We start from the raw sequence: 15450 nt of genomic DNA on the forward strand, positions 1-15450 counted from the left end.
GAGGTATGATAAAGCTCACAGTTCAGGGAGAGTGACCTAGTAGCGATCAGTGAAGAGGCGGGGCCAGGAGCTCGGACTCGACCCCTGCAACCTCAACTAGGTGAGTACAACTAGGTGAGCACACACACACACACACTCGTGGAGGAGTCAAGCGGTTTGAGCTCATGTTTTGGCAGTAATTTCTGACTGTATCATAAGGAATAGAGTGTGGGATATAGGCGTGTACACGCATGAGAGTGCATATAATCACTTAAGCCCCGAAAAAAGGAAATATAAGTGATCACAGAAAAGAAAACATAGTATATAGTGCAAGTGATAAGTGGGGGCCGAGAGCAAGGAAGGTGAACGGTTGTGTCAGGCCTAAATAGTGTTGCCATACATAACGCAGTGGGGTATTTGAAGAATAAGTGCAACTCAAGACCAGGGAGATAAGAGATATGTATAGATGTGTCAGTAAATACAGTGAGCGAGTGAAAAAATTAGATGAGCTAGAGACTACAGTGCCTACAGGAAGTTAGTGGAAAAATTACCGAGAAGCATCAAGCATCTTCAACTACTGGGACCCAGGATGGACGGCAACATTACTCCACTGCCAGCCGCATGTAATATTCACCTAGTTTGAGTTGGATGGGCTCAGCACCAGTCTCTAGCTGGAAATTGGGTGTCACTCTCCTTGAGCTATCAGAATTAGAATAAGCAGCATTTACTGGTATTTGATAGAATTTATTCAGGTGTAGGAGAGTTAAGCAGTTAATGATAGGTAGCCTAGTATGAGAGGTAGCCTAGCAAAGCCTAGCATACAGAATTGAGCATAATTTTAGGCACACAAGACAGTACAGTGGGAACCAAGAGATAGGGTACATATGCAAAACATATGTAGTACATACGAGGGAAATAAGGACTGCTTACATAAACACATGCATACACACACACTAGGTGAGTACAGGATCTGCTGTTAGGCACTTTAATAGCTGTAGCACGCACGCACGCACGCACACACACACACACACACACACACACACACACACACACACATACACACACACACACATATACACATACACACACACACACACACACACACACACACACACACACACATATACAGGATTTCACACCTTTATGTGAATTGACCCTCTAACCCTCCCTTCTCTCCCCATCTCTTTGTCTCTTTTCCTCTCTCTCTCTCTTCTTTCTCTTTCCCTTCCTCTCTCTCTCTTCCTCTCTCTCTCTTCCTCTCTCTCTTCTTCTCTCTCTCTCTTTTCCCTTCTCACTCTCCCCCCTCTCTCCTTCTAACTTTCCATTCTCTCCCTCTCTCCCCCGTTCCCATCTCACTCTCCCCCTCTCTCTCCTACCTTTCTCCTCTCTCTCTCTCTCACTCTTAATCTCTCTCTCTCTCTCTCTCTCTCTCTCTCTCTCTCTCTCTCTCTCTCTCTCTATCTCTCTCTCTCTCTCTCTCTCTCTCTCTCTCTCTCTCTCTCTCTCTCTCTCTCTCTCTCTCTCTCTCTCTTTATCTGTCTTTCTTTCACTAAAAAAAAAAAAAATGGTTGGGACTCGTAGGAATCAGGGATCAGATGACAATGGTATTGGTAGGGAGGAATGGATGGAGGAGCATGGGAAAAGGATGGAGCAAGAATGGGAGAGAAAATCAGGAGAGCTTTCTGAAAAAATGGAGAAGAGCTCTCTGTGAAATGGGAAAAGAGGTTGGAGAAGGAGACGAAGAAATAGGAGGCACAAGTCGAAACTGCAGTAGACAGGGTAAGGGTCCTAGAATTTGAGGTAAACAGGCTGAAGCAAGTCTCAGGGGCAGTGACCAGAGAAGACACAGCATATGAAGCTGAGAGGATGAACAGGAAGGAAGGAGATATGAATTATGCTAAGGTCATATCAGCCTGCAAACAAGGGTCAGGGAGTAAAAGGGAAGAGCAGCTGGGTGCAGATAGAGAGGGAGATAAGCCGAATGCTGGCACAACCATGCTACCAAGAGCCACTGGAAAAATCAAGGGAGAATATGACCATATACAGACAAGAACCAGAGTCACAGAGGGAGAGGCAATGGGAGGAGGAAAGGGCAAAATCAGTGTTTATCCATGGGCTTCGGGAGAGAGAGAGGAAAGGACACACACTGAAAGGTGGCAGGAAGAAAGAAAGGAGATTGGGAAAATCATCATGGAAATAGGGGGAGAAGACATGGACGAGATTGTAAATTTTCAGAGAATAGGAAGGTACTTGAAGGGGAGAAACCGACCGATCAAGCTAATTCTCAGGACAGAAACAGTGAGGAACAGGATCCTCCAAGAGAAACCAAGGTTGAAAAACTCAGAAGAGTACAAGGTGTTCCTAGACAGAGACAGAACACAAACAGAGAGACAGCAGCTCAGGGAGAGGACAAAAAAGCGAAAGGAGCTAGGAAAGGAAACAAGGATGGAACCAGCAGAGGTCAGTCAGAGCAGAACAGAGAAACAAGGGCAAGCACACACACAACTATCCTCAGAACCCCACAACATATCACACCATCCAAACACACACTACAATCCATACCCACAGCTTCCACCCAACCCCAACCATAGAATCCCACAGTATGCTACCAGGTCTCCCACCCCCACAGGCCCCCCAAACTGCAGTATTGGAAAGGAAACTGAAGGTATGGTACACAAACGCTGATGGAATAACAAACAAGTGGGAGGAGTGGCACAAAAGAGTCAAAGAGACATCACCGGACATAATATCACTCACAGAAACCAAGCTTACAGGTATGATAACAGATGCCATCTTTCCAACGGGATACCAGATCCTGAGGAAAGACAGAGGGAACAGGGGGGAATGGAGGAGTGGCACTGCTGATCAAATACCGATGGAATTTTGATGAGCTGGAGAGAGGAGACAGTGGAGAAGAAAGTGATTACATAGTGAGAACGCTTCACTCTGGAGGTCCCAAGGTGGTAATTGCAGTGATGTATAACCTACCACAGAACAGCAGGAGACCAGGGCATGAGTATGATGAGAGCAATAGAGCGATGGTTGACACACTGGCTGCAGTGGCCAGAAGAGCTCATGCATGCAGGGCAAAGCTCCTGATCATAGGTGACTTTAACCACAAGGAGATCGACTGGGAGAACTTGGAGCCACATAGGGGCCAAGATACATGGAGGGCTAAGATGATGGTGGTACTGGAAAACTTCATGCACCAACACGTAAGGGACACTACAAGAGAGAGAGGAGAGGATGAACCAGCAAGACTGGACTTAGTATTCACCTTGAGCAGTGCAGATATTGAGGACATCACATATGAAAGATCCCTTGGGGCCAGCGATCATGTGGTTTTGAGCTTCGAATACACAGTAGAGCTACAAGTGGAGGGGGAAGCAGGAAGACCAGGACAAATGAAACCAAACTACAGGAAAGGGGACTACACGGGAATGAGGAACTTCCTGAACGAGGTTCAGTGGGACAGAGAACTGGCAGGGAAGCCAGTTAATGAGATGATGGAATATGTAGCAACAATGTGCAAGGAGGCTGAGGAGAGGTTTGTACCCAAGGGAAACAAGAATAACGAAAAAGCCAGGATGAGCCCATGGTTCACCCAAAGGTGCAAGGAGGCAAAAACCAAGCATGCTAGGGAATGGAATAAATATAGAAGGCAAAGGACCCAGGAGAATAAGGAGAGCATTCGAAGAGCCAGAAACGAATATGCACAGATAAGAAGGGAGGCCCAACGACATTATGAAAATGACAGAGCAGCGAAAGCCAAATCTGACCCGAAGCTGTTATACAGCCACATCAGGAGGAAAACAACAGTCAAGGATCAGGTAATCAGGCTAAGGAAGGAAGGAGGAGAGACAACAAGAAATAACCGTGAAGTATGTGAGGAACTCAACAAGAGATTCAAAGAAGTGTTCACAGAGGAGACAGAAGGGGCTCCAGAGGGACGGAGAGGTGTGGCACATCACCAGATGCTGGACACGGTACACACAACTGAGGAAGAAGTGAAGAGGCTTCTGAGTGAGCTAGATACCTCAAAGGCAATGGGGCCAGATAACATCTCTCCATGGGTCCTGAGAGAGGGAGCAGAGGTGCTATGTGTACCCCTAACAACAATATTCAATACATCTATCGAAACAGGGAGATTGCCTGAGGCATGAAGACAGCAAATGTAGTCCCAATCTTTAAAAAAGGAGACAGACATGAAGCACTAAACTACAGACCAGTGTCACTGACATGTATAGTATGCAAAGTCATGGTGAAGATTGTCAGGAGAAGAGTGGTGGAACACCTAGAAAGGAATGATCTCATCAACAGCAGCCAACATGGTTTCAAGGATGGGAAATCCTGTGTCACAAACCTACTGGAGTTCTATGACAAGGTGACAGCAGTAAGACAAGAGAGAAAGGGGTGGGTGGATTGCATTTTCTTGGACTGCAAGAAGGTGTTTGACACAGTACCATACAAGAGATTAGTGCAAAAACTGGAGGACCAAGCAGGGATAACAGGGAAGGCACTACAATGGATCAGGGAATATTTGTCAGGAAGACAGCAGCGAGTAATGGTACGTGGCGAGGTGTCAGAGTGGGCACCTGTGACCAGCGGGGTCCCACAGGGGTCAGTCCTAGGACCAGTGCTGTTTCTGGTATTTGTGAACTACATGACAGAAGGAATAAACTCTGAGGTGTCCCTGTTTGCAGATGACGTGAAGTTGACGAGAAGAATTCATTAGATCGAAGACCAGGCAGAACTACAATGGGATCTGGACAGGCTGCAGACCTGGTCCAGCAATTGGCCCCTGGAGTTCAATCCCACCAAGTGCAAAGTCATGAAGATTGGGGAAGGGCAAAGAAGACCGCAGACGGAGTACAGTCTATAAAGAATATAAAGAAAGTCCCTCGTGGATAAAATGTCTTCTCAATAAATGCCATAACCCACACATTGTGTCTTATTCATATATTTTTTGTCTCTATGGGCAATGTGTCAATTATTGCCACCATAATAATGGCACATCATATAATAATAATAAAAATAATAATAATAATAATAATAATTACAGGTAGTAGGTTGGTAGACAGCAACCGCCCAGGGAGGTACTACCATCCTGCCAAGTGAGTGTAAAACGAAAGCCTGTAATTGTTTTACATGATGGTAGGATTGCTGGTGTCCTTTTTTCTGTCTCATAAACATGCAAGATTTCAGGTATGTCTTGCTACTTCTCCTTACACTTAGGTCACACTACACATACATGTACAAGCATATATATATATATATGCACATCCCTCTGTTTTTTTTTCTATTTTCTTTCAAGTTCTTGTTCTTGTTTATTTCCTCTTATCTCCATGGGGAAGTGGAACAGAATTCTTCCTCCGTAAGTCATGCATGTTGTAAGAGGCGACTAAAATGCCGGGAGCAAGGGGCTAGTAACCCCTTCTCTTGTATAAATTACTAAATTTAAAAAGAGAAACTTTCGTTTTTCTTTTTGGGCCACCCTGCCTTGGTGGGATACGGCCGATTTGTTGAAAAAAAAAAAAATAATAATAACAATAACAATAATAATAATTAAAGGTAGTAGGTTGGTAGACAGCAACCACCCAGGGAGGTACTACCATCCTGCCAAGTGAGTGTAAAACGAAAGCCTGTAATTGTTTTACATGATGATAGGATTGCTGGTGTCCATTTTGCTGTCTCATAAACATGCAAGATTTCAGGTATGTCTTGCTACTTCTACTTACACATAGGTCACACTACACATACATGAACAAGCATATATATACTTACATACCCCTCTGGGTTTTCTTCTATTTTCTTTCTAATTCTTGTTCTTGTTTATTTCCTCTTATCTCCATGGGGAAGTGGAACAGAATTCTTCCTCCGTAAGCCAAGCGTGTCGTAAGAGGCGGCTAAAATGCCGGGAGCAAGGGGCTAGTAACCCCTTCTCCTGTATATATTACTAAATGTAAAAGGAGAAACTTTCGTTTTTCCTTTTGGGCCACCTGGCCTCGGTGGGATATGGCCGGTGTGTTGAAAGAAAGAATAATAATAATAATAATAATAATAATAATAATAATAATAATTAAAGGTAGTAGGTTGGTAGACAGCAACCGCCCAGGGAGGTACTACCATCCTGCCAAGTGAGTGTAAAACGAAAGCCTGTAATTGTTTTACATGATGATAGGATTGCTGGTGTCCATTTTTCTGTCTCATAAACATGCAAGATTTCAGGTATGTCTTGCTACTTCTACTTACACTTAGGTCACACTACACATACATGTACAAGCATTTATATGCACACCCCTCTGGGTTTTCTTTCTAGTTCTTCTCCTTGTTTATTTCCTCTTACCTCCATGGAAAAAGTGGAACAGAATTCTTCCTCCGTAAGCCATGCATGTTGTAAGAGGCGACTAAAATGCCAGGAGCAAGGGGCTAGTAACCCCTTCTCCTGTATATATTACTAAATGTAAAAGGAGAAACTTTCGTTTTTCCTTTTGGGCCACCTGGCCTCGGTGGGATATGGCCGGTGTGTTGAAAGAAAGAATAATAATAATAATAATATCTTGATTTACTACAAGTACATGTACATGGTATACAGGTCTAGCTGACATCAGCGGCATACTACTATATAGAAAGCCCCTTATGCTGAGCATTTCAGGCAAATTAGGTCAGTGTCCCAGGATGTGACCCACACCAGTCGACTAACACCCAGGTACCCATTTTACTGATGGGAAACATAGACAACAGGTGTGAAGAAACATGCCCAATGTTTCTACTCTGGCTGGGAATCGAACCCAGGCCCTCGCCGCGTGAAGCATGAGTGTTAGCCACCAGGCTAACGCTCACGCAGCAGGACAATGTTTATATACGTGCAAGCTGCTCCACCTCTCCTACTTTATTTTCAGCAGTCCTTCCTTCCTTCCATCCTTTAAATTATGACTTAGGAACACTTCAGAAATTTGTGTCAAAATTTAATGCCATCAAAGAGGGAAGCTAGCTTCTTCCTTGGACCAAATCTGATTACCTCCCATTCCCTGGTGTTGCATGACCTCTACTGCTTTAGCCCTTCCTCATGAATATAGTAATACAATATTCTTGTCAACTGTCAAGTAACTATCTGCTCTCTCTCCACATTTCCAAATTAATATTTTTAAGTAGCCTATAAAATTTAAAGTTACTTAACTACTTGCTGATTATGTCATAGAGCACAATTTTAAGTAAGCTGGTGACCCAAATATCCCTCTAAGCTTTACCATTATTACTTACAAGGGTAATGCGTCATCTGCAGACTTATTGGTGGTGATGGAGCACTTTCCTCTTCGTAAAGCTTCATAAGCTGCTAGGTAAGTACGGATGAAGTGAAGCTGCAAGAAAGAATACTCAGAATAGTACATGCTGACATGATAACTTAACAAAATACTGTACATATAAAATAATCACAACATATACACTACGTATATCATAGTGTACAGTATTTACAAAATACCAACATACATCTATGATTATCAGACATCCCTCTCTTTATGCAATACATGTACTGTACAAAAATATTTGGATGTTATATGCTGACAGTCTCTTTTTGCCCTCCCTTTCCTCTCATGTCTCCAGAAGTGGGAAGAAAAAATAGAAAGAAGAGATTTTCTTCCCCAATGAATTTATTGAAAAATACTGGAGATATGGATTCTAAATCTGCACACTGAAATTACCCTATTCAAAAGCAAAAGGCTTGGCAGATGTTGCAGATTGCCCATAATGAAAAGCAGGGAAAAACAAGTATGCTAAGAGATATCGTAATAAGTGTAGAGGGCCCATGACTTTTCAACACTAAGGGGAATTATTAACAGATGCCTAACTATTTTTGATAATGAACTTGACAGCTTCCTTCAGATTGTTCCTGATCAGTGAGGCTGTGGTGCTTATGTTGAACTCTGTGTTGTTAGCACCCAAAGCCTGACTAATCAGGCCACCAGCAAGGTCTGGGTTGAAACCAGGCTGAGGGGCAATGATCTCTGGAACCAATTAACTCTGACAGAAATTGCACATAATCCTGCATAAAGCAAGGGATGCCTATTGGCTCTGCAAGAAAATTTTTATTAAAAACTTATCTACTGGCAAAACAAAATACACCACATAAAAATATATAAATTCTCTTCAGCATTTCAAAATGCATTGAGACTATTAAATGCAATACTTGACTACAAAATCATAAATACTGTAGAGAAATACTATAATTCTGCACAGATATCTCAAGTCATCTCTCATGTGCCTATTGCTTCTCCTACTTTCAGCTGTACTAATCTTACTAGTGCATACATATTTCTAATGTGTTCATTATTGATTCCTATGAATATCATTTCTATTAATTCCCCTTGAAACTACATATGCAGTACCTGCTTATCTTTTTCTGGGAAGTTCTCTTTTTCCACAGTAAAATATGGATGGTCGGCAACCTTATAATTATACATCCATTCACAGAAATGATTCGCCAGATCAAACCCTCGGTAGTTATATGAGCAATACTCAAAATCAATGAGACATATACGGTCTTCCTGGGACTTGGTGTGAGTTTTGAGAAGAATGTTGCCCTCTTGCATGTCATTATGAGCAAACACAACAGGAGACTGAACCTTGGCCACCACTTGCTTCAAGTAATCCATCTCATTATGGTAATTAATCTTCTTTAATCTTTCAAGTGTACTGTTTTCAACTCCATCAATTTTGGTTTTTTTGCAAAGATATTCCTGACCGGATTTCAGCCATCTGTAAGTAAATGACAAGACATTATTGAAGGAGCTATCTTACTAGTATGTATGTAGTTTTTTTTACATTATATTAGTAACACAAGAGAGGACAAACAACCCAGACATGGTAATGATAATAAGCAGAGAGAAAGAATAATATTGCTACATACAAGCAGCAAACTGCAACTATAACAAACTAAGTCACATGTGCAGATGTTGACAAGCAGTAGATGTCTCCTAACATCACACACCATATTTGAAGACAGACGATTTGGTTTATTTATTGGGTGTAAAGCTTATCATGAGAATCCAGTAAACCCTCACTGTACATACACAAATAATTCGTGGGGTACAGTGGAACCTCAGCTTACGAATTTAATCCGTTCCATGACCTTGTTCGTATCCTGATTTGTTCGTATGCTGAGTCAATTTTCCTCATTTAAATTAATTTAAATACAATTACTCCTTTCCAGCCTCTCAGAAGGCATGACAAAATAATGCTAATATCAACTCTATGGCTTAGTTATCTATCATAATTCATCTAATATGACACAATAAACAACATTAATAACACAGAAACATGATACACCTACCATCCGACTTACGACCAAGCATGGTTCCGACCAACCGGTCGTAAGTCAAAATGGACGTAAGTCGAATTATTATTATTACAATAATATATATATACTAATATTAATAGTAATATTATTATTAAACTATAATATAATGTGTCCACTCATTACTTACCTTAAAATATCTGTAGTCTTAATGTAGAGTGAGAGGTGAGTAAACAAGATTAAATGAATAAACGAATGAGAGTGTAGAAGGTTGGCGAGTTATGTAAACAAACGTTGCTGTTGTTGTTGTTGTTGTTACCAGCCCGGACACGAATGGTTCCTGTTCACTCTGTCAAGCCGACCAGAAAAACATCTCATATTTGTTAATTTATATGTTTATATGTTATGTAGCATGTTTATTATATAATTTTGAAAAAAAATAGATGGATTAAGCAAAATGTCTATATCAACGTTTTATACACATTTAATACGCCTCAGTGATTATTATTGTGTTATTATCATTATTAATATGGTGTCTTCAAGACCACTTACACTCTTAATGAGTGGCTCTGAGACAGACAAGCAGACAGAAAGACAGACACAGGTAGACAGAAAGACACACAGGTAGACAAAGACACACACAGGTAGACAGAAAGACACACACAGGTAGACAGACATACACAGGTAGACAGAAAGACAGACAGGAAGACACACACAGGTAGACAGAAAGACATGCAGGTAGACAGAAAGACACACACAGGTAGACAGAAAGACAGACACAGGTAGACAGAAAGACACACAGGTAGACAGAAAGACACACACAGGTAGACAGAAAGACAGACACACACACAGGTAGACAGAAAGACACACACAGGTAGACAGAAAGACACACAGGTAGGCAAAGACACACACAGGTAGACAAAGATACACAGGAAGACATAAAGACAGACACACAGGTAGACATAGACACAGGTAGACAGAAAGACATATACACAGATATACAGGCAGACAGATACAGACAGGTTTATGTGCAACAGTGAAAAATAGAGAGTTCAAGAGTAAGAGCCTTTCTTGCCACAATCTCCAGTGCAAGATTCAGACTTCATCTTAGGGACCATGGTGAAATTTACTGTCCAGTTAGTACAGTTAATACAGTATGATGCTGCTGATAGGGCAGGGTAACTCAAACTGATGCTGCCTGCATGACTCATTGCCGCCGCGAGTATTGTCAAATATTGTACAGTGGTGTGCATCAGCCGGCCCAGCCCAGCTGCCAGATGCATGGTCGTAAGTCGAGTGGGCGTATGTCGAGCAGGTCGTAAGTCGGATGGTAGGTGTATATACTCTAGAATGAATAAAATAGGACATAATATGGCAAGTGAAGGCGACGCCGGCAGCGGCAGAAAGTATCCGCCGTTTACTCTCCCACTCTAGTATCTTCCCAGTCAATATATATGATTAGTGGTAAAGTTGTCACATACGTAACCACAGGTGTGGTCAAGACAGATGTATATATAGGTGAAGACATTATCATTGTGGCCACAGTGGTGGTGGTGATGGTGGTGGTGATGGTGGTGGCGGCGGCCACAGTGGTGGTGGCAGTGGCGGTGGCCACAGTGGTGGCAGTGGTGGTGGTGGCAGCCAGCTACCTCACTCTAGACTGCTGCTTTCTTCGTTTCTCTAGCTTTTTCAGTTTCTAATCGCTTCCTGAGCTTCTTGCTGATTGTATGTGAATACTGTCTCTTTGGGCGAGGCATTGTGTAAGAAATTTGTACATGACAAAAGTATGTGAATACTGTCTCTTTGGGCGAGGCATTGTGCAAGAAATTTGTACATGACAAAATTATGCATCCCAAGGGTCTGCTGTGGTCACTCAGAGCGGCACACCTTTTCCTTTTGACCCTCGGTTGGCACTGAGATAGCCGTGGTCCAGCAGTACCTACAGTCACCCAGAGGGTTGCCAATTTCTATTTTAAAGCATTTGGCACAAAAATATGGAAAAAAAAGATGAAAAATGTCTAAAAATGACAACATATTATTATTATTACTATTATATTGTATTATTATTATTATTATAAAAATTATTATTATTCTTAGTACATATGTATTATTATAATTAGTATTATTATTATTAATACAGAGGACCCCCGCCTTACGATATTAATCCGTTCCTGAGAGCTCATCATAAGCCGAAACTATCGTAAGGCGAATTAATTTTCCCCATAAGAAATAATGGAAATCAAATTAATCCATTCCTGACACCCCAAAGTATGAAAAAAAATTTTTTTTTTACCACATGAAATATTAATTTTAATACACACAAACTGAAGAAGACATGCACAATTACTACTCTACTAAGAATAGAATACATGACACTTACCTGTATTGAAGATCTGGTGATGATTGATGGGATGGGAGGAGGGGAGAGTGTGGAAGTTATTGTTTAGAAGGGGGAATCCCCTTCCATTAGGACTTAAGGTAGCAAGTCCTTTTCTGGGGTTACTTCCCTTCTTCTTTTAATGCCACTAGGACCAGCTTGAGAGTCACTGGACCTCTGTCGCACAACAAATCTGTCCAAAGAGGTCTGTACCTCCCGTTCCTTCAAGACTTTCCTAAAATGGGCCATAACATTGTCATTGTACAGGTTGCCAACACGGCTTGCAATAGCTGTGTCAGGGTGATTTTCATCCACAAAGGTTTGCAATTCAACCCACTATGCACACATTTCCTTAAGCTTTGAAGTAGGCAACTTCCTCAATTTCTCTCTCCTCTCCTCTGAAGCAGTTTCCTCAGGTCTGGCCTCTTGCGGTTGAAGATGATCTTGCAGCTCATCAGTGGTTAGTTCTTCATTGTCCTCCTCCACCAACTCTTCCATATCCTCCCCACTAACCTCCAACCCCAAGGACTTCCCCAATGCCACAGTGGATTCCACAACTGGCATATGCTTCTCAGGGTTAGCCTCAAACCCTTCAAAATCCCAGAGTTCAAGGTCCCCTCAGTCACTCCCTCCCAAGCCTTACCTATAAGGTTTACACAACTGAGGATACTAAAGTGAGCTTTCCAAAACTCTCTTTGAGTCAATCGAGTGTCTGAGGTCACTTCAAAGCACTTTTGAAACATAGCTTTTGTGTAGAGTCTTTTGAAGTTTGAAATGACCTGCTGGTCCATGGGCTGCAAGAGAGAAGTGGTATTAGGAGTAAAAATTTGACCTTAATGAAACTCATGTCCCCAGAAAGTCGCTCTGCCAAGTCTGAAGGATGACCAGGAGCAATGTCTAATACCAGGAGGCACTTAAGGTCCAATTTCTTTTCCATTAGGTAATTTTTCACACTGGGGGCAAATGCATGGTGTAACCAGTCATAGAAAAAGTCCCTAGTGACCCATGCCTTACTGTTTGCCCTCCACAGCACACACAAATTATCCTTGACGACATTGTTTTGCCTGAATGCTCTGGGAGTTTCAGAGTGATACACCAATAAAGGCTTCACTTTGCAATCACCACTAGCATTAGCACACATCAGAAGAGTAAGCCTGTCTTTCACAGGCTCATGTCCTGGGAGTGCCTTATCTTCCTGAGTAATGTAGGTCCTGCTTGGCAATGTCTTCCAAAACAGGCCTGTTTCGTCGCAATTAAACACCTGTTCAGGTTTCAATTCTTCACTATGTACTCCTTGAATTCCTTCACATATTTTTCAGCCGCTTTTTGGTCCGAACTGGCACCCTCACCATGCCTTATCACACTATGCATGCCACCATGATTCTTAAATCTCTCAAACCAACCTTTGCAGGCCTTAAATTTGCTCACATCACCACTAGTTGCAGTCATTTTTCTAATTAAATCGTCATGCAACTTCCTAGCCTTTTCACATATGATCGCTTGAGAGATGCTATCTCCTGCTATCTGTTTTTCGTTTATCTACACCAATAGCAGTCTCTCAACATCTTCTATCACTTGTGATCTCTGTTTTGAAAACAAACTTGCACCTTTTGCAAGAACAGCTTCCTTGATTGCCGTTTTGTTGGCCAAGATAGTAGCGATGGTTGATTGAGGTTTGGTATACAACCTGGCCAGCTCCGAGACAGGCACTCCACTTTCGTACTTATTATCTTTTTCTTCATTTCCATAGTAATTTTCACCCTTTATACCACAGGGCTGACACTAGAAGCTTTCTTGGGGCCCATGGTGACTTATTTTGCAGCTACAAGCACTAAAAACACTGTGATAATATGAAATGTACCAAATGTATGCTTAGATGCGACCACACTGGCTGGCTTGTAAACACTGGCACCCACGGGGCAGCTGAGGCCACGCGTGGGATGCGTCCCGAACGAATCACGTAAGGTGAGTTTTTTATCGTGAGGCGAGGCAAAATTTTTGCGTTCAAATGCTTTGTGTGGCGGATTTAACGTAAGGCAATGCATTCGTAAGGCAGGGGTCCACTGTACATACATATTATAATTATTATTATTATTATTATTAATTGAGGGAACTGGAGCACAGATCCATTTCCCTAGATCAAGAGCTCATCATCACGTACATACTAACAATGATAATAATAATAATAATAATAATAATAATAATAATAATAATAATGAGGTAGTAGGTTGGTAGACAGCAGCCACCCAGGGAGGTACTACCATCCTGTCAAGTGAGTAAAACAAAAGCCTGTAATTGTTTTACATGATGGTAGGATTGCTGGTGTCCATTTTTCTGTCTCATAAACATGCAAGGTTTCAGGTATGTCTTACTACTTCTACTTACACTTAGGTCACACTATACATACATGTACAAGCCTATATATGCACACCCCTCTGGGTTTTCTTCTATTTTCTTACTAGTTCTTGTTCTTGTTTATTTCCTCTTATCTCCATGGGGAAGTGGAACAGAATTTCTCCTCCGTAAGCTATGCATGTTGTAAGAGGTGATTAAAATGCTAGGAGCAAGGGGCTAGTAACCCCTTCTCCTGTATAAATTACAGGTCGGCCATCACTAATCTAGCATCATTGGGACCTGTAGTGTGCCGGATTAGTGAGTTTGCCAGATTACAGAGTGGTTAGGTTAGAATACACTTAATTAATCTATCAATAGAGACTCTTTCTCCTACATCTTCCTCATTTTCATCACTGCTTTCTCCTCCATTGGCTTGTTGCTGTGGATTTACAACCATCTGCAAAATTTCTGAGTCAGTATAATGATGAAATTAGAAATTATGCTAGCTGAAATTAGTGCCAGATTACTGATGGAACCAGATAACTGATTGCTGGATTAGTGATGGCTGACCTGTACTAAATTTAAAAAGAGAAACTTTAGTTTTTCTTTTTTGGGGCACTCCATCTCAGTGGGATACGGCTGGTATGTTGAAAGAAAGAATAGTAATAATAATAACAGTAAGGAGAAACTTCAAAAGGCTGCCAGTAGTTGGCACCACCATCAGCAAAACATTGGTAACCAGTACTAGTACACTTTTCACCTGTCTAGACTTAGTGGTTAGTCTATTAGTATTAGGTTTAGTCTGCCCAAAATGCCTCAGCATGATAGTGGCTTTCTTTGCTCCAATCATATTATGTATGATATATAAACAAATATTGCAACCTTTGCAAAGAAATAAATATTTTATTTATTTATTTATTTAAGGAACCTCCCCTGAGGGGAAAGTTCGCATCCTGAAATTCTGTTTGTATCCAGAAGCAAAAAAATCAACTGAATGACGGTTCGTATCCTGAAAAATTCGCATGGTGGGGCATTCATAAGCTGAGGTACCACTGTACATAACTTTTTAAGAGAACTTGGACTACCAGAGTATGTATATGTACTCCTCCATTAATTCAACGAATCCAACTAATACTCTGACAATGTACAAACTTTTCTCTTGTGGAATGCCATCTAAATTTTCAACCTACCAGTACATAAAAATTAGAAGATATGTTGCACTTACAATAGAGCACCTTTGAGAGAGCTGGTATTTTCAATTACAAGTGGCTATGTCCCTAAAGTATCCATTGAGTTACACTTCACTTCAGTTTGTTTGATGTATGGTAGACCCTCATATTACATGGATTTATTTGGCACATTTTGGTTATTACACTACTGAAAAATTGCAGCATAATTTTATACAACACTTCGTAAAATAAACTTAACATGGTTCAGTTTGTGGGAGGGGAAAAAATCTGGAGCA

General features: G+C 41.4%; 1 protein-coding gene across 1 annotated transcript in view; it reads right to left on the bottom strand.

The window, feature by feature from the left end:
• Positions 1–6875: 6875 nt before the first annotated feature.
• Positions 6876–15450, bottom strand: part of LOC128694910 (choline/ethanolamine kinase) — a 626519-nt gene continuing 617944 nt past the window's right edge. Inside the window, exons 6-7 of the mRNA XM_070094266.1 lie at positions 8367–8736; positions 6876–7340 (exon numbers count right to left, since the gene is read on the bottom strand). Coding sequence (XP_069950367.1) covers positions 7239–7340; positions 8367–8736 — 472 coding nt within the window. The 3' untranslated portion in view covers positions 6876–7238. The remainder of the gene's footprint in view (positions 7341–8366; positions 8737–15450) is intronic.

This window comes from Cherax quadricarinatus, chromosome 45 (genome assembly GCF_038502225.1).
Source record: "Cherax quadricarinatus isolate ZL_2023a chromosome 45, ASM3850222v1, whole genome shotgun sequence".
Classification (NCBI taxonomy): Eukaryota; Metazoa; Arthropoda; class Malacostraca; order Decapoda; family Parastacidae; genus Cherax; species Cherax quadricarinatus.